The 20,776-nt window shown below is 37.4% G+C and overlaps 2 protein-coding genes across 10 annotated transcripts; both read left to right on the top strand.

The window, feature by feature from the left end:
• The first annotated feature begins 2,349 nt into the window (after positions 1-2,349).
• LOC108554715 (glucose dehydrogenase [FAD, quinone]) lies at positions 2,350-6,584 on the top strand. 9 transcript variants are annotated; one of them, XM_017910201.1, is made up of 3 exons: positions 2,350-2,431; positions 3,240-3,599; positions 4,413-6,584. In XM_017910201.1, the coding sequence occupies exons 2-3, from the start codon at positions 3,258-3,260 to the stop codon at positions 5,946-5,948; spliced, it is 1,878 nt and encodes a 625-aa protein (XP_017765690.1). In that variant the 5' UTR covers positions 2,350-2,431; positions 3,240-3,257; the 3' UTR covers positions 5,949-6,584. The 9 variants fall into 9 exon arrangements, with proteins under 9 accessions (XP_017765690.1, XP_017765677.1, XP_017765650.1 ...); XM_017910188.1 differs by having other exon boundaries at positions 2,359-2,454; XM_017910161.1 differs by lacking the exon at positions 2,350-2,431 and adding an exon at positions 2,648-2,702.
• A 5,545-nt stretch (positions 6,585-12,129) lies between these two features.
• On the top strand, positions 12,130-20,398 carry LOC108553353 (glucose dehydrogenase [FAD, quinone]). Its single transcript, XM_017908255.1, has 7 exons — positions 12,130-12,628; positions 12,798-13,168; positions 14,895-15,059; positions 15,383-15,535; positions 15,805-17,078; positions 19,750-19,778; positions 20,364-20,398. Exons 1-7 carry the CDS (start codon positions 12,130-12,132, stop codon positions 20,396-20,398), a joined length of 2,526 nt encoding a protein of 841 aa, XP_017763744.1.
• The last annotated feature ends 378 nt before the right edge of the window (positions 20,399-20,776 follow it).

Here is a 20,776-nt window from a genome sequence, read left to right as displayed (position 1 = left end):
AAATCAATTTGTAATTGAAATATATCTCTAATTTAATAATACGGTTGTTTCATTTCGATTATATACATTCTAAGAGTGATAACAATATTATAAAAATGTAAATTCACTACGACCCCGGAAACTAGGCTATTGAGGAAAATGGAGAAAATGCAAGCTGAAAAATTGAAATTGAAATTTTCAATAAAATCTAGAAAATTAAGGTTAGGTTAGGTTAGGTTAGGTTCAGTTGAAATTGAAATTGAAATTTTCAATAAAATGTGAAAAATTAAGGTATTGAGAAAAATGAAGGAAGATGATCTCAGGTTTAAAGGTCACGCGAACATTATCATTTCCCTTTGTTATTTTAGCGGTTACGGATGCTAATAGAAATTGCGTAGCGATTAGTATGAATGGAGAACTTATGATGAAGGGAAATACATTGAGTGACGCTCGTGTCAAAGAGACTATAAACAAGAATAAGAAATCAATAAAACAAGGGAATACAAAATAAATGGTACGCTGAGTACTGTATCACGAATAGCGATTTCTACATTATCGACATCTTTTACTACGGAAATGAATCATTTTGGTGTTGAAATCGATAAATAGCGTAATACTAATCGCAATCTTAGATTGTAGTAAGTATTTTAAAATCCTAACATATCGTTGTGTTACCTTATTAGATATACTCTATGTTTATTCTACTCGCACATTGCAATATGTTTATGCGAATTTATCTTCGATAGATTATCTATTTTATTTTTTATATTTTTTCTAATTATCTTCAACAGAAATAGTGGTTTTTCTAATAAGTGTCAAGTTAAAAAGCAAAAAATTGTTCGCGCGAGAACATCGGTAATTCTCGAGCGAAAAATAAATGTCGAAGATACATTTTCCACTTGTTGTTGGACAAACATCGTATTATCGAATGCTATCGAGTTAACCTTATCTGACCTGTTTACCATATTCACAAAAGAAGTTAAGGCGGTGAATGACAATTTTGAATCCTAAAAATCTGTATTCTGTCTGTGCTATAGTTACACGAAAAGTATTACGTTTCTAAGAGGGACATTCCTTCGAATTCTTAATATAAGTACGTAGTAAGTAATTCTATTTCCCATGTAAAATTGCAAATATTTTTATATACGAAATAGCAACAAGGAGAGTGTTTGTGACAAAGAATTAAAAATAACAAAAGTGACTAAGCACGCATGAAAAGGTAACTATATAACAAATTTTAATTTACGATATTACCATGGAATATTTGAATAAAACTTGAAGAACGATCGTTCCTTTTCATCAAGCATGAATTTTTGGATACAAATTTTATCCAATCTCTTTAACCCTTTGCACTCGACGACTTTTTCGTTACAGAGAAATAGTAATTCGAAGACCTTCTGTCATAGCGTCAAGGATATTTTTAAAATGGTAAATGAGAAATCATATGCAAATTAAGACGTAAAATTATTTTTCTTCGACATTCCACACATCGTTGGGTAATTTTAAATTTGATACATTAATTAACGTCGATCTTTAGAATCTGATTAAATGGTGACTGAGAGTGACTTCTCGAGTGCAAAGGGTTAATACCTCCTCAAATGTAGCGAACATAATTTTCTAAATTTTATTTACGATTTTAAGGTATTAGTTTACATTTATAATTTATATTTCTATTCGAATAGGGAACGTTGTTAAATATTCACGAGTCGAAGGCCAACGTGTGTCTCGATCAGAGGACATTAATGTAAAAGTTCACCGCGACACCCATATCGGATAAATAATATTATATTACTTGTATTACGTTTTGCGTTTCACGTATCGTTTACCGGTAAAAGGAGAGGAACAAACATGGTATAATATGAAAAAATATAGTACAGGAATAAATATAAAAGAAAAGAAATATAAAAGAATAGCAAAGGGAAGAAAAACACAATCTGAAACCTAACTGGAACAACGAACGTTTCCTTTTCAATTTTTCAACCAAATCTAAATTTAGCAGGTCTAGTTAAAAGTCAAACCAAAACTGAAAAATTACAGTTAAAAATGAGAAAGAAAGAACCCTTTATTCATTATTTTGTCACCAAAAAATACCCTCTATGTACGATAATCTGACATGAATTTCCATACAACCTAATTATTATAAATTAACCTAAATTAACATCTTTTATTCGTTCAATTTTGATTGTAAGAGTTGGAATATAGAGTCTCACACGCGTACCATAAGTCACGTTTGGGTATCACGGTGCAACTGAAAACGATTAGGTGAAAATGCTTGACGGACAAACAAGATAAAAGGATAAGGAAGAAGGAGCAGATAAATAGGAAGCGAAAGAGACGTACACGTCAAACGATAGTCATACTTTGAAAGATAGGCTTTGTATACGCGTGCTAGTTGCTCGTGAACATCTTGACAAATCGTAGGCCTTCGTGTGCCGTATTCGGTGAAATTTATGTTAGTAACTAGACAATACAGTGGTGAGAATATTTAGGATGAAAGTATAAATAACGAATAGATCTAAACGATTATCGAGTGGATGCTTAGAGGTTAGATTATGCGAGGAAGACGAATGAGGAACGTATGCGAGAGACCTTTGAGATGCGTTGTATGAATGCGCAGTGTGCGTGAGTAAAGTGAATAAAAGGAGACTAAATTGTGAAGTAAGGGCAGTGCGACAGTCACAGAGAAGTAGAGTGATACAGTACAATCGAAGTGTCGCATAGTGGTACAATCATACAGTAATACAGTCAAACAGCAGTGTAAATAGAGTCAGAGAAATTGTTAGCCGTAGTATTACTTTACATTTGATTCCACGGTAGCTTGTAATAAATATATCTTTAACCCATTTGCATCATGGCCTTACTCTACTATTGCTTTGGACACACGTGTTAGTTAATTAGAAACCTGCTGACAAATTGTAGATCTTTCGATCAGATTTGTACTGGAAATCAAATTTGGCAGTGTTTAGCATAAGCGAGTGAAGAATAGTTTAAGTTGGTAAAGATTATTTTAATGGGTCAAATTAAGTACCGTAAGTTTATATTTGATAGTCGATATTGTGGGAATGGTGAGCGTGACGTAATTAGGGTATAAGGTCACCACCTGTGACAAGAATAGAACGACGTGTACTGTATCGAGAAGAATTAAGTAAAGCAGCCACCGAGAGTTAGAATCACTAGAATCGAGTTCCCTCTCTCTCTTCCCTTACAAACAGATAATAATAATTTTCCACTGATCATACGGTTTTCTTTTGTCACCACAGAGTTAGGAAAGATTCAACATGGAGTCGTGTATGGCTGCAAGCTGCACGTCAGCATTGTCCTCAACGCCAACCTCCATTTTCTCTCAATTGATACACATACTTTTGGTATCCCAATGTACGCTAAGCAACAGCGAAGACTACCCTAGGGATCGTACACAAGAGATTTTGACTTCGAACAAAGAATTCGATTTCATCATTGTGGGCGCTGGAACAGCGGGGTCCATTTTGGCTCACAGATTAACGGAAGTGGAGGATTGGGACGTTCTGCTGATCGAAGCAGGAGAGGATCCTTTACCCGAAAGCGACATCCCTGGACTTATGTTACTGCTGTACGGTGATTTTCAGGATTATGCATATAAGGTATGGAAATTCTTGAAAATTAAAACGATCGCATCTTAACCAGTTCCACTTGGGTGAAATTGGAAATATAATCTTTTAGCAACTATGCAGACTAGTAAATATTAGTTGCGTTATCGAAGCTATCGTAGGTATGACGGTAACACGTGTTAAACTTGCTTAACCCTAAACATAACGTGGTCGAGTGACCGATGAATGAAAGAATAGTAGAATTTTAAAAAAATGGAATAACAGAGGGCACTGAAAGATTGATTACACGTATATTAGAAGCAAAAATCGCGAAGACGATAACCTTGAGCGTGGAATTTTGAATGAAACTTTTAAAAACGATCATTTAGACTATGACAGGTTACGTGTTAATCTTCTATTCTATTAAGTACGGTATTACAGACACGTAATCGATAACCACGATTTATATAGTACCTATTATTCATACGATATACGATGGTATTTGTATCGAATTTATATTCTCAGGCTGAAAATAGAAGGAAATATATGGAGTGAGATATTTCAACGGAAATACGTATATATCTCTATTGGTAAAAGGCGAACGCAAATATAGTTAAAAGTAAAGTAATCGAAGATGGCGAAGAAAATGGGAAAGAAATTATAATTCTAAAATGGTACAAACTGCGATATTTCAACTTTCGCTCTAAATTATTTTTTACTTCGTATCGCAATCTTCGCAATCTTCAGGTCAACTCAGTATCTCATTATTTTCATTACTATACTAATTTTTAATAATCGAAACTTGAAATAAACAATAATACGACGACAATCTGCACGTTGTTTAATTTCAATAATTTCCGTATCAAGACTGAACGTCAAGAAGGATTCTGCCAAGGAATCAGGGACAAGCAGTGTAGATGGTCGAAAGGAAAGTCTCTCGGTGGTAGTTCCGTGATCAACGCTATGTTGCACGTTTTTGGCAACGACAGGGACTACAACGAATGGGCCAACCTTGGTAACGAGGGCTGGAGTTACGAAGAGGTGCTTCCCTACTTCAGAAAATCCTTAAACTGTGCACCGGAGCACGTAGCCAAATGGGGCGACAAGTTCTGTGGGACCGGTGGACCACTGAACATCAGAGGCTACAATTACACCATGACGAACATTCAAGATGTCATTCTAGATGGCGTACGTGAGTTAGGATTCAACGCCCTCGAGCCTCTGATCGGTGACCGGTTCGTTGGGTACGGGAAAGCAATGGGTACTCTAGACAATGGTCGACGTGTCAATGCAGCAAAAGCCTTTCTATCTCCCATCAGAGACAGGAAGAACCTATACGTGATGAAGTCCAGCAGAGTAGACAAGATTCTATTAAAAGATGGCCGAGCAACTGGCGTACGAGTCACGCTGAAGAATGGGGAATCGGTGGACATAAAATCGACGAAAGAGGTGATCCTCTCGGCAGGAAGCATAGCTAGTCCTCAGATAATGATGCTGTCAGGAATCGGACCCAAGAAACACTTGGAAGAGATGGGCATACCGACTGTGGCTTATCTACCTGTCGGGAAGAATCTTCAGGATCACGTAGTCTGGATTGGGATGCACATCGCTTACGTGAACGAATCAGTGACACCACCTCCTTCGACATACATACTGGACATAACTTACGAATATCTGATACACAATACAGGCGAGTTAGCTACAGTCGGAATCGATCTTTTGGGTTTCATCAACGTCTCCGATCCCAGTTCCCAGTATCCAGACATCGAGATCGACTTCGGCCACTTTCCACGCTGGAACCCGTTCAAGATAGGAGCTTTACTGAAAGCCTTTGACGCTACCAACGACATAATAGCAGAGATACAAAAAGAGATAATGCAGTCGGACTTGATCATTCCCTGCTCGATTTTACTGCAACCTAAGAGTCGAGGAAGGCTGGAGTTGCGTAGCGCCAATCCAGCTGATCCCGTGAAGATCCATGCGAATTATTTCGCGGAAGAAGAGGACCTGAAGACTCTGATGAAGTCGGTGGATACTATCAAGTCTCTATTGAACACTGACGCGATGAAGAAACAAGGCATGTGGCTGCAGCACTTTGATATCCCTGGATGTAGACACACGAAGCCCGATTCCGAGGAATATTGGGAATGCAACATCAGACATATTGCCAGTACCTTGTTCCACGCAGTAGGGACGGCTAAAATGGGACCAAAGAAGGATCCAACGGCTGTGGTGGACCCTAGACTGAGGGTGCACGGTGTGCAGGGGTTACGAGTGATCGATGCGTCGATCATGCCGAATATCGTCAGTGGGAACACCAATGCACCGACGATGATGATCGCTGAGAAGGGAGCGGACATGATTAAAGAGGATTGGAGGATGAAGCTGCATCATGAGCTCTAGAAGCTGACGTTGATGTACATGACGAAGTACAGTGGTAAACAGAGATGTCAAACGGTGAAAAATGAAAAATAAATAGATTAACTGTTGCCCAGTGTCAAGTCAAGGACTTGGAACTGATCAACCAATGATGTCACGATGATCACTGACGGTGCCAAAATTAGTAAAAACTTTTAATCTAACCAAATGGCAGGATCTGTTAAATCTTCGATATTTTTATCGTGGTTTGAATACATATTTAGCCCGAATTTGGTATAGTCATATTGCGGAAGCGTATCTATACTGCGTTCAACGAAACTTGACAGGAAATAAAACATTAGACCTGGGTTCGAGCTCATCCATGTTTAAGTTCAAATATTTCGTGGAAAATTATGACTTGTTTAGACGCAAGCGCTTCTAAAAGTCTACCGTGAGCATCGACGTTTGACAGCTACTTACTCGTGTTTTGTTCATATTTCCTGCCAATTATCCTTGAACGAAGTATAATATCGTATAGTACACTACGGAAGTATAGTACATAGTATAACATCGTCAGGCGTGACTCGTTACTGTCTCGTACAGATAGAAATGATATTATCTTCAACTATGTTGACAGTTGTATAAAGTGGGAATAAAAAATAAACAATAGATTCCTGGAAATACTATGTAATAAGTATAATTCATCTCTAATTACGCAAGGAAATATGAAACTGATAATTTGGCATAAAGTATTAACATTCAAAATAGCAATCGGTAATTGTATCAAAAATTGTATCAAGAATTTTTATCCCCCTCGTGATTCGAGTAACTCGCGAATAACATTTTCATCCCTCGTTCGCGAATTTGCTGCAGATACCTTGCCATTTGAAGCAAGTTCTCTGTGTAAAATGCCTTCATCAGTTTCGATTTCTCTATCAGTACTGTTTGATCAGAATGTTCACTTTGTATAATACATAACTAACATCATAGTCATTCTCATTACATTCGCCTTCAGTTCTTACATCACTCTCCAAATCACTCTCCAAATGTGACATGTACAAACTTTTCGTTTTAAGTTTACTATTTAAATAACACCGACTGATAACACATCTGGTATGGGTGAGTCAAATACGGCCTAAATGTACTAATTATGAACTTATACGAGGAGCACAAAATAAAAGTCCGATGCAATAGAATCTGTATCCTCTGCTACGTACAGAAACGAGGAAATTATGAGAATTCGCAGTTGAAAGAGTCGCGGGTCGACGGTGACCCAACGATACCAACTGACGGTTAATAACTTTAGTTCTGACAATACTAGGTATGTCTACTATTTGTGAGCAAAAAACCACATGTCGTTTTAACATCACGAACAAGTAATAGAGACTTGGCATGTCAATTAACGCGTTAACACTAGACCTACTAAACCAATCGAAATGACTCGTCGCCAATATTTTATTCTTGCAATCACTGCTTCCGACACGATTACATGTCTGACTTTCATCAAAATAGAAACGAGATTATACCTATTTACCCATCTACCTTCGTTACAAATAGCATCGGCGTAGAGCATACTCGCCGTGCAACTACAAGAACTTTCAAACGTTTTTCACGACATCGTTTCCCCAGTTCCAGAAAAGCAATTTCCTCGTAACAGCATCGTAACATTCCAAACCGTTTCATACTCATTTCGCAACTCGCTAAACCCAACAGCATCTCGATACAGTTTACAGCCAAACGATGGTACCACGAAAGGTTTCCAAATTTGCGAGTCGATCGTCCAGCAAATTTACAATTTATCCATAAACACCGCTACTCTTGAGGAAGCGCTACCTGCCGTCGTTAAACGGGAAGTGTCGAATTTTACGGCCGGCCAAATGACTATTTGACAAACAGAATTCTTAGACAGCTGATGATCGCGCGAAAGGTTGCTGAAAGCGAAAGTGAAAAGCAAGCCACGATGATATGCAAACTTGCAGAAGCTGCTCGCGTATGGCGAACGAGAGAGATATCACGGGTACTGGGAAACATGGAGTTTCGAAGTATGAAAGTAGAGCAAATAATCTAGTAGACCTATGCGTCTACGGCGGTAGAACTCGGCATATGCTCAGAGCCTTTCTAATCGGAGTAGACGCGTCTGAAATAGGAATAATCTAAATTAGATAACAAGGATATACCGTGTGACGATCGAGGTGTGGAAAATATCTGGATTGTGCGAAAGCGAGGTACAGTAGAACTCCGATTAACAGGTATATACAAGAGACTGACTATCCAATATGAATAATTGGATTAGGCTGATGTATGAAGTAGCATAAATGAAGAGTATACCCCTAGATGTAACTACGGATATGTAAGAAAATAACCGAGGAACCTATATAGGGCAAGATTGTCAGTCGTCTACATCATTAATAACACGATGCAATTTATTACAATATTCAGTTTGTACCAAGTAATTTATGTACGAACATGTAAAAAATCAGGAAAAAATATTATTATATAAAGTAGATGATTATCTGGGTATGTAAACTTCAAAAAATCGATTTTCTCTTTTACTGCCTTAAAAAATTCTCCGCCCATTGCTGCGTCGAGTGCAAAAGATCCGAAGTCGAATTTGGAATAAGTCGCGTCACTGTAGAGCCTTTCATCTACTGGCGCAGGACCGAGAATTACTCCGACTGAAGCAAACATTTTTGTCAAGTAAATGTTTCACCACAATTTTTGTACAACACTGTCATTAATTATGCTGGACAGCGTAAGAAAAGAACCGAGATTTCAATCACCGGGAAATTTTTTGAGCATCTGTCCAAGCATGTGGCTCTGGCACTGATCATTGACTGGGAACCTAAAAATTCAGAAAATTTATTTAAAAAATGTGTTATTTGTCTCTTAACATTATCTTCAACCTCATGATCTTCCTTTGAACTTATTTGAAGCTTTGAATTCGATAACTGAGGTTAGGGCGATCGCTACGTTATTTGCCTTTACTCGTCACATTTTTTCGTCATTTATAGATTTTCTCTCTGCGCTGAATCCTGTCCACCATCAGGATCCACCCTATTTTGAGCTATCTTCCATTTCAAAATTTGTACATGCAGTATAATATAAAAAGGACAGTCTGTGAAAAATTTATACTTACTCCAAATATTTTATATGAATATTTACAAAAAGATTATGATAGAGAATGTTATACTGGTCCGCGGCCTTAAAACGGTTGGATACGAGGTAACAATGAAACAAAAAAAGTAATTAGAACCGTTATTTACTGTCAAAGAGAAAATATCCGGAGAATTAGTATCAAAGAAATTGGCGAAAAACATATGGCCAGGGACAATACATGTGTAATGAAAATATGAGTATTCAATGCATATTATAATAGTGCAAGGATTAAGAGAGTAGAAAGCGAAATGAAATTTCGGAATTTCTAATAAACGAAATTGTACACTTCGAACCGATACAAAGGGCAGGGGAAACAACAAGAAATGATAGTACGTTTCGGGGAGCAATCTGGTATGTAAACTTCAAAAAATCGATTTTCTCTTTTACTGCCTTAAAAAATTCTCCGCCCATTGCTGCGTCGAGTGCAAAAGATCCGAAGTCGAATTTGGAATAAGTCGCGTCACTGTAGAGCCTTTCATCTACTGGCGCAGGACCGAGAATTACTCCGACTGAAGCAAACATTTTTGTCAAGTAAATGTTTCACCACAATTTTTGTACAACACTGTCATTAATTATGCTGGACAGCGTAAGAAAAGAACCGAGATTTCAATCACCGGGAAATTTTTTGAGCATCTGTCCAAGCATGTGGCTCTGGCACTGATCATTGACTGGGAACCTAAAAATTCAGAAAATTTATTTAAAAAATGTGTTATTTGTCTCTTAACATTATCTTCAACCTCATGATCTTCCTTTGAACTTATTTGAAGCTTTGAATTCGATAACTGAGGTTAGGGCGATCGCTACGTTATTTGCCTTTACTCGTCACATTTTTTCGTCATTTATAGATTTTCTCTCTGCGCTGAATCCTGTCCACCATCAGGATCCACCCTATTTTGAGCTATCTTCCATTTCAAAATTTGTACATGCAGTATAATATAAAAAGGACAGTCTGTGAAAAATTTATACTTACTCCAAATATTTTATATGAATATTTACAAAAAGATTATGATAGAGAATGTTATACTGGTCCGCGGCCTTAAAACGGTTGGATACGAGGTAACAATGAAACAAAAAAAGTAATTAGAACCGTTATTTACTGTCAAAGAGAAAATATCCGGAGAATTAGTATCAAAGAAATTGGCGAAAAACATATGGCCAGGGACAATACATGTGTAATGAAAATATGAGTATTCAATGCATATTATAATAGTGCAAGGATTAAGAGAGTAGAAAGCGAAATGAAATTTCGGAATTTCTAATAAACGAAATTGTACACTTCGAACCGATACAAAGGGCAGGGGAAACAACAAGAAATGATAGTACGTTTCGGGGAGCAATCCGCCGCCACTTTCGTCCAAATCGATGGTCAATGGTCCGCGATATCCGCGGCAAAGATCCGCAAAGATCCTGTTCCGTGTCCGACTAGTGCCAGAACTCGATCCACTTCTGCACCGACGCCAAACGGAGTCGCCGGACGTGACAGATTTGAAACGAATTGCAAACAAGCGTCCTGATTCAGTGATTTATTCAAATTCGACGACGTGTCGGTCGCGATAAAAGTGGGGTTGTTCCGTTTGCGCATCGTTATAAGAAGACTGAGGAGTAGTGAAAATTGTGCACATTTTGGAATTCGAATAACTGTCTGCAATTGCAAGGGTGGAGTTCTGCGAAGTCGAGGATCAACTGTCAGCACATGCAGCAGGGAAGTTCGTTTTGATTACCAGACGGAACATTTTAGAAATATATACTGTTTTGTTGTGGAAGTCGAAGGATTGTTAGCCATGTAGTGTAGGATTTTTGCTACAGCTGGTGATCTCACGACAAATTAATTACTATATCAAATATTATAAATGTGATCGTAACGTATTGGCGGTAAGGTTACATTATCCAGAATCACGCAATTACTAATCAGATGGCAGAACGAAATAGACAAAAATTCAAAGAAAGTCTTTTTATGGTATATACAGAATGATTACGACTTCATGCTAAAAAATACCGACGTCACTCTTTAGCTAATATTATAAATTCGCATATAGCAAGATCGTTGAGAAGATTTTTTGAATACCAGAAAAAACGGTTCTTTTCGCGACATGAAATATTTAGATGTACTTAAAAGAGTTATTTGAATATTCTTGATATTTCGTCCTATTTTCTCTGATATTAATATACAGCATGAATTATACAATCCAAAACTATGAAAGATAAATTAACGATCATTATTAGAAGGTCTATATCGCAGCGTGGATATTATTCACTCAACATGATGAACTAAAAATATTTCTATTTGAATCGTACCGCCCTAAACAATTACAGCACCCCCGTATGTAGCCGGTGGAGGCGATACAAAGAACCTTTTGTGGTTTAAGTGGCAGGACATTCGAAACCCTTCTTTCTTCTAGCCAATACAATAGTCGGCATCCGATAAAAAAGGAATAAATGAACAAACGAAACATTCATCCCGTTTCTTAACCCCTTAATCCTCATTTCCGATTTACCTTGTTCATTTATGTATAATTTAACTGTATATATATAAAACATGCTCAAATTAATAAATTTTCAACTCCAATCTAATAAAATTTCACAAAATTTCTAAAAAATGATCCAACTCACAACCAATAAAAAAAAGCAGGACACTCCATTCTTGAAAAACGTCATACTGCATTCCCATATAGAGTACACAATATTATCCTGTATCCTTTCGCATCAGTGTTGATACCTGCCGTTAATTCCTTTTTACTAACCCTATCTTACATAAGCTACTTCTTTTAACATTCGACATGCCAGACCACAAAATAACCTATAAAACGTGTCAAATACATCCACGCTATTATATAAACAACAACGTAAGACGCAAACAATTATTCTTGCCTAACCAATACACGTTACCGAAAATCACCAGACAAGCTACTCTTGCGAATATTCTTTTCCAAGAAAAAACCTCGTCTCAGTTTATCCAAACGACCATTCTCCAACCTTTTCATGAAAGTCAATAAAAAACAACTGATTTGTTTTCTCCAACAGCATCGATATTACCAAGAAGAAGCACCATACCACGGTATTCCCGTAAACCATGTCGTGGGTGCCACCGAATCTAGCCAGTCAATGCGTCAATCACACCACACTGAAAACGTGTCAGCCGGCAGCCTTTGTGTACCTAGCGCTAGTGACTCGGCTGTTTGGTTATTCCAAAGACTCCTGTTATGATTCCAATTCTCCGAGTTCATCCTGCAAATTCGATTACACCGCAGAACCGATAAAGGCGAGGTACGGCCAAGGGTATTTCGGAAACCTGAGACAGGATGATACCCGCAGCTATAAAACGGACGTGTCATCCCTGCCATATGATCCTGAGTCGGAGAAATTATCGAACGTTTACGGTTCAGGGTTTCTTTGTAGTCACGGATTTTTAACGCGTGCCAAAGATGAAAGCGACGAAATCGAGGCATTAAACGACGGAACGTCGAAAGTCAATTCACCATGGATTTACGACTACCATTTGCGAAAGAGAACCGCAAGTCAACCGATCCCCACTCTGACTTCAGTTGACGATGGCTTTCGTGCCGAGCAAGGTAAACGAATGCCCAATTTTTGCATACAAGCTTTTGTGAAGGTACGGAGATTTTGTATTTCTTTCGGGTGCTTGGGATGGAAAAAGAGCAGAAAAATTGGAAAAAGTGATGATAGGCATAGAAGGAGAACTTACTATGCGAATGATTTAATTTTTTTTCATTTCTGCAGGGAAAACGTATATTCATCCCGAACAGACAGATCTGAGTCGCGATTCAAACACACTTCCATATGAATCGGAATATCAGAACCAACTAATCCAACAAGGTCGAAATATACGAACATCGCAAGGAGTTATTGACGACCTATTAGTCAGACAAACTCGTCATACGATTTCTTCGTACGATAGCTGGAAAAGGGCCAACAACTTTGAACATTACATCGATTCCTTTGATCCGACGAAAATCGCGAACACTGGTCCAACTATCAATTTTCCCGAGGCAACGAACTTGCCAACGGAAGAGTATGATTTCATTATCGTTGGAGCTGGATCGGCCGGATGCGTCGTTGCGAACAGGCTAAGCGAAGTAAAACATTGGAAGGTACATGATCATCGTATTTCTTTGACTGTCTTTCACTCTTAATTCCAGATTATATAACGAGTCCATTACGGAGTCACTCATCGGTGACTGATATCGAATCTTTTCTTTTCGTTGCATTTACTAAGAATAGATACAACTGCTTTCCAGAATTGCTTTATATATATTTTAGAATAATTGTTTTCACCTATTTGTGAATATTTATTCTTATTAATTTCCGAATACTTGGTTCTACCTATTTGCGAATATTTATTAATTATTCTTATTCATCTTCGAATACTCCTTTTGATTTATTTTGGCGTATTCTCTTTATTTTCTGCTGCATAGTTACTTCTATTAATTTCCTCTTATATGAACTTGGTCTTGAATACTCGTGTCTCAACAAAAATAATTCACAATGGTTGGAGGAAGTATTCCAGAAGGAAGTTCTTCCTGTATTTATTTAGTTGACTGGATATTAATGAAAGGTTCACGAAAAGGATGGTGGTGGGATTTCTACGTCTATAAACGAACGTAGTAAACCGAAATAAGGAAGGAAAGCCGCATGGAATACCATTATAGCTGCAATATAATTGAACACAGGGAACAGGTTTTTATAGTCGCATGGAAATGGGGATTCGCGACTTTTACTCGCGCGGCAATGCATTGTGAATCGGTGACTAGTGTCTGACAGGTTACAGCGAATCAGGGCAGGTTTCGTGATGAAATAATCGAATGGGGGAAATGTGGAATGAAATTCTGCATTATCAGCTAAACGAAAATTATTGCAACCAGAACAAATAAAGTATAGAAATACACAAAAACTTAAGAAATCAATATGCATAGCCAACACAGTTACATACGAGTAGTAAACAATTTTCAAAGAAAGAAAAATCATTTCCTGCTCCTCTCTTCTTACTCGAATTGAAAAAGATCAATAAAAACATGATAATTTACACCACAGTCTCGTCATTTTTTCATTTTCTTTTTTTTTAGACGACGACTTTAATCCGTAAAATGTAGGAGATAGAAGTAAAAGCAGGATTACAAAAGGAAAAGAAAACACGAAAAAGGGAATACTTTATGCAGTAGAACGAATTGGTGCGTCTGATGCGTAAAGGCAGAGAAAGGTGATAATCTTTTCGTTGAAAAGTCGTACAATGCCAATGGCTTCTTTGAACCGGGTCATAGAACAGAAGATTGTCGATGATTATAATACAACCATTTTCAGGCTTCCTTGCGAATCAAACCGGCCATGCAACGCACAATAGTATAAAATCGTTTATTGGCTGTGTCCTGTCGAGAAAGACGAAATAGGCATAACGAATATGATACTCAACATATAAATATCATTAGATTTGACAATCCCCACGTCAAATTCCCCTTTTCAGTGTAAAACATTCCAAAATATTGTTCACTCTTCGATATAACTGTAACACGAAACTTACAAGGTCCAAACGACCGACGAAGACAAATCATAAATAACACTTTATGAATATATTAAGACTCATAGTTTATTTTGAGACACGACATGGCGAAATACATTCTTTCGACAATAAATATTAGTATCTAAAGTTATATCTATTTACAAAGTTAAGATTCTTGCGGAAAAAATTGAGTTCAGAATAAATATTGTCTATATATATGTATTAGAAATTACAGTCACAAATATTTGATCGAATAATCAGTTAAGTAATTTTGATGAAACAACTTGCGCTCACTGAATCACAAGCTTCTTGTGTATTTTTAGATACTTTTATTGGAAGCAGGCATAGAAGAGCCAGTGGTAGCCGAAGTTCCGGGCTACTTCAATATTTTGAGGGAGAGCAACATCGATTGGGCGTATCGCACGCAACCGGAGCAGAACTCTTGTCGATCGAGACCGGGCGGAGGCTGTGCGTGGCCAAGGGGAAAAGTACGTAAGCAGACTGTAAACGAAAGGAACTTAATTATGGCCATGGTCTCCTAATTAGATCCGTTGAAAATCATACTAATCGGGCAAAAAAAATTTTATCTAACAAGTATTATATATTAAAAAAGTATGGAATGTTTAAAATATTATACCTACAAAAAACAACATGAACGGTTACTAAATAGTAATACTATAATAAAAATATTAGAATTGATATTACAAGAAAGAAAAAAAAAAACGAAGTACGACATCAATTGACAATATTCTCCTGAATATAAATTTTGGTAATTATTTAAACATAAAAGGGTGGATTATAATCTCCACAGGTGATGGGTGGTTCTAGCACTATTAATGGGCTGGTTTACATTCGCGGTAATCGAAGAGACTACGACGAATGGGCTGAAGAAGGGAACTATGGATGGAGCTACGGAGAAGTTTTGCCGTACTTTCTTAAATCAGAGAATAACAAGGATTCAGAGGTGACGAACATCTTAGTAAAACTCACATCGATTAAGTAAACTAAGTAATACCCACGTCCGTTTCCCCAATCTTCTAATCGTTAAGATCATCCAAATGTTTCATACGAAGAAAAATAAGCATTAAACTACAGTACTAGTTAACGAACTCATTATCGCTTACAATATCCCCGATATTTCAATCGAGAGATCCGCCTGAATATTATATATCAATCTCTCCATATGTCGGAAAAATCACGCTAAACCGATAAATCCATCGCTATGTTCCGCAGATCGTGAAAGAGAATCCCCACTTCCACAACAGAGGAGGCTACCAAACGGTCGAACGGAATCCATACCTGGACATCAACGCAGAGATAATCTTAAGCGCATTTCAGGAACTCGGCTACGAACAGGTGGATGTCAACGCAGGACGGCAGCTGGGCGTGATGAACGCACAATTGACCACGAACAACGGAGTACGTCAAAGCACGAACGACGCGTTCATCAGACCAATCAGAGACAAGCGGAGGAACCTGAAGATCGAAACTCAGGCTTACGTCACGAGACTGCTGATCAATGGCGCGACAAAAAGCGTGATAGGCGTCCAGTACACTTCAACCGCCACAGGATTAACCAAGTCGGTGTTCGTTAGAAGAGAGGTGATCTTGTCAGCTGGGACGATCAATTCACCACAGATTCTGATGCTCTCTGGCATAGGTCCAAGAGAAGAGCTGAGTAAACATGGGATCAAAGTGGTCAGCGACCTGTCGGTTGGGAAAAACCTTCACGACCACCCGAGTATTTCAGATTTGGTAATAATTCTGAATCATACTTCTACGAGGAAGGATAGCGAAATGACTATTGGTGACATCTTCTATTACAAAGAGACTCACAAAGGACCTCTGATTAGTATTGGACCCCTCACGTTTAACGCCTTCACGCAGACCTCGTTCGAAATCAAGCACGGCGTACCGGACATGCAGTACGTTTTTGAAGCCGCCAATCTGATGAACTATCTGCAAGACAATGCATGGGCAGCAGAAGTCACCGACGTACGTCTGCCTTATTACGACGCGGTGTACATGAAACCAATACTAATATCACCTGAAAGCAGAGGATTCTTGTTGCTGAACGACTCTTATCCCGTATGGGGCTCTCCACTGTTATATCCCAGGTACTTCGCAAATCCACTTGACGTGGAGAGATTCGTCGAAGGAATAGAAATTGTTCTAAAGTTGTTCCAAACGATGTCGTTTCGGAAAAACGGCTTTAGACTGCTCGAAAAATCTGTGCCCGCGTGCGAACACCTTGTGTTCGGCACAAGGGACTATTGGAGATGCATGATTATGGAGTACACGACGACGTTATATCATCCAGTAGGTACATGCAAAATGGGACCGCAATGGGATCCGGATGCGGTGGTGGATCCAAGACTGAGGGTCTACGGGGTCTCTGGTCTGAGGATCATAGATGCCTCGATAATGCCGAAGGTCGTTAGGGGAAACACGAATGCGGCTACTCTCATGATCGCGGAAAAGGGCAGCGATATGATTAAAGAGGAATGGCGGGACAGGGAATGCGTATAAGGCGAAGAATCTATCATGGAGTGGTTGAAGATGAGGAGAGAGGAATTTGTGTTGATACGAATAAGTTGGAACTGTTTGCATTAGAGGACGTGAAGTCAGATGCAACTTTCGGTACGTGTGGTTTGGACTAGAGAGAAGGATATGTAAATTTGACATTTTCATTTAAATATTTTGAGATGATAATTATTATATGAGAATTATTATTTCGGGTGCTAGTAAATTGGTTTTTCATACTTTTAGTATATCTTATATGTGTTTTGTATGCTCTGTTTATTATTGATTAAATATTTATTACTGATCGACGTCATGGTATTTTATGATTATTTCGTTACCTATTCTACGAGGATAGAAAAACAAATTTCCATATTTATCGATAATTCCCTACATACAATTAATATGTTACAGGTATTCGGTATAAATTAGGTCCATGTAATTCGCGGTTTAAAGTCTTCTCCTATGAAATATTATGTATAGTGACAATTAGAAGGAAAGCTTTTAACGATGATAGTAAATAACATTAGATCCTACACCCTTTGTATGTTGCAAGAAGACTTATCCTAGTATATTTTCCGTTATTTCTTGGGAAGTGAATAAATACTGCTCGATTTCCTCATTGCTTATATATACAACATGTTGCCTATAGTTTGGCTCCGACAAATTCGAGTAGAAACCGAAGATATATATCTAAAATATATATTTTTGCATCTGTTAGATGTGGAAAAAAAATTCTAAACGAATACAAAAGAAATAACGACTTTCTACAACGAGTTATTCAGAGGATTGAGTACAAGACTGTTCTTTTCCAAAATGTACAAGAACTTGAATGTTTCTTTGAATTTGAAGCACAGTCATTTAGCATGGTATCACGAGTGTTCAATACGTAATCGAGTTTTGCCTCAGACACGTTCGATGAAATTCTAAATGTGGACGTTGACACGTGAGCTAAGGATTGCTATCGTTGAGCTCTTTGGAAGGAGGATCTCTCTTCCTCCAAAGAGGTGTTCAATTTTCACGGGGCCTTGACTGCTTGGCACGTCAAGTTTTCTCACTGACGTCAATGATACATCATATTATTTAGGAATGAATGACACAAGGCATAAAACTGAGTTCTAATATTGGGGAAAAAGTGAAAAAATTGTAACATGTTTAACACTAGAACTACCAACCCAGTGAAAATGACTGGTCCCAGAATTTTCTTTCTTGCAATCACCGAACACATAATACACCTGCTTTAAGAATAAAATTGGCATCAACTCATATTAAAAGAGAACTGCGATCAATATATTCAATCATATTCGTCGTATCGCTGAAATTACTATAATCTGTGCACGTTATAGTTAGGTATCCATTAAAGATCGGTAGTTCTAGTGTTAAACGAATATATTTCTATAATTACTCACAAAGTATCAAATTCTTTGATTACTCGTGAAGAATGGCCAATTTATGATTCTACGATCACTGTTGAAGAATCAAATTTTTCCATCAAAATCAAGGAAGAATCCAACTGATCAATTATTCTTTAACAGAATACTTACGTCATTTCTAAAATTATTATACTCAAACCTCACTCTCAACCAAATCCAAAGAGTAAGGTCATCAATTACCTAATTAACCCTGATTCGCATCTTATATAAGGATCTCCCTAATCGCCCAATACTTTCGATTCACGTCGTTTACCTTCAAACGCCTCGACCCCTCGAATCCACCGATTCACAATTACGCGATCGTGTTTGGTAGCTGTAACAACACAAGAACGCACAACTTTCACCCGAAGGGTCTTTCCCAATTTTTGAAATACACGAGGCTGAATACTTACACGATGACTTTCAAAATCGGCTGGACGAAAGCGAAATATTTCCGTCGGGTTACACGAGAAATTTTTGACAAGAAAATTTTTACACATTAATGCGAGCGATATATTTTGCACGGTTATTATTCGTTCTCGAGATGCTGAATTTTCAATACAGTAATTCGAAAAATCGTGGATGAAAATGGACGTGCTTCGTGTTCTTTGTAACTAAATACAAAAACTTCCAGATCACCACCACGAATTATGCTTGCAAATGTCAGAATTTTTATTACGATATACCGCATATTAATTAATTTGCGAAAGATACAAGTGAATCTCGCAAAATGCGGATATTAGGTTGCAGAAAAATGTTATAAAACTCGCGTTATCTATATAAGGACACGAAAGGAAATAAAAATGATGTAACGAATGAAGTAAACACTTTTAATTTGAAGATATTTGTGCAACGTCTATCGAAATCGAGGGGTTAAAATATAAGTAAAGTAATCGTTGAAACTTTCTGTACACAATTGATAATAACGTACAATTATAATATAATTGCAATAACGATTGAAAGGCGAAAGTTTTCGAGAGTACTAGCAAGATAACATCTATAGAGAAATTAAGACACTATCACCTTAAATAGCATGAAATTAAATTAATTATAAATAAACAGATAGGAAAAGTGGCTGTCCCTACTGTGACCTGCATTTAAATAAATTTCAATAGTGTATACTTAATTAGATGTTCATAAACGATGTTTTGTGAGAAAAAAATTGGTTTATGTAGCCACCGACTTTGTCGTAACGATTCATTAAAATTTATTTATTGAAAATTAGCGTCTCCTAGTTTCATTTCAGGTCATTAGCCTATTATCGCGACGATTTACGTAATTTACATAAGTTTTATGGAAATTGTAACTATCTCGGGATCAAAACACTAATTTTTTTCAGCATCGTGATCACACGTGCCGATTTTTTCCAACCTCGTCACGGTTCTTATCGCTGTATGGTAGTGCAATTAACTCTTTTGCGCCTATTATGCAAATTGCACACGGGGCCGCAACGTTTCAGATAGACATACGACAAGATTCGAGTGGGAATCGGTAAACGAGGAAATAAATCGTGCCATTCTCGTGTCCAATCGTTCGTGATCACGATTCTACTTCGTGGTGTATCATTTCGAGATTTTCTAGGCAAGAATGATCGAGTGAATGAATTCCTGATTACATTCACGTACACCACGGCTACAGCGTTCATTTCGTCGTTGCCCGAAAGAGAAAATTAGTATCACGCATCCTTGAGTATATTGACGGAATCATGGAGTAAATAATTGCGAAATTAATTGCGAAACCAACTGACACCGGGATGATTTTTCGTATATAAATGAGACACGAGAATATTCGATTTCTTGAAACAGACAAATTTTACGTCAAATTTTGAACGTGAAGAATTATTTTGTAAAATTATTGCAGAGCTTTTAGAATGTACAGATACAGTTGGAGCATGATTAACAAATTCTTTTATATACACGACATCGAAGACCAGAAACGCAAGAAAATAATACAATAAATAAAAGAATAATTTCAATTCTTCCTACAGGATGAAGAATTTTTCCAATATCGCAATTTTCCATACTTAACCCATCAATCGAGTTCTTAGCAAGATATTTAAGATATTAAAAATTGTCGGTTTTTCTTGCCCATGGAACCGCCCATAGGAACTAACAAAAGAACCATAACACGAAAAAAATAAAAATTCCAAAATCCGTGCAAAAGTAGCAAGCCAATGATCAAATGAGCCGTTCAATGCACAAATTGATTAACTCCATAAAACAAAAAGTGGAGAAATGCAATGAAATAATGTATATTGTTTTTTAAAATTCCCT

Source organism: Eufriesea mexicana, unplaced genomic scaffold (assembly GCF_001483705.2).
Source record: "Eufriesea mexicana isolate 0111107269 unplaced genomic scaffold, ASM148370v2 scaffold4744748580, whole genome shotgun sequence".
NCBI classification, from domain to species: Eukaryota; Metazoa; Arthropoda; class Insecta; order Hymenoptera; family Apidae; genus Eufriesea; species Eufriesea mexicana.
This window is presented reverse-complemented; position numbering and strand designations above follow the sequence as displayed.

Bases quoted from the DNA above. Each gene is read 5' to 3' on its own strand.
- LOC108554715 (XM_017910201.1), top strand. From the start codon at position 3,258: ATGGAGTCGTGTATGGCTGCAAGCTGCACGTCAGCATTGTCCTCAACG. The intron at 3,600-4,412 runs GTATGGAAATTC...TTCCGTATCAAG, and splicing joins TTCAGGATTATGCATATAAG to ACTGAACGTCAAGAAGGATT.
- LOC108553353 (XM_017908255.1), top strand. From the start codon at position 12,130: ATGTCGTGGGTGCCACCGAATCTAGCCAGTCAATGCGTCAATCACACC. The intron at 13,169-14,894 runs GTACATGATCAT...GTGTATTTTTAG, and splicing joins GCGAAGTAAAACATTGGAAG to ATACTTTTATTGGAAGCAGG. The intron at 19,779-20,363 runs GTAATTTACATA...AAATTATTGCAG, and splicing joins CTATTATCGCGACGATTTAC to AGCTTTTAGAATGTACAGAT.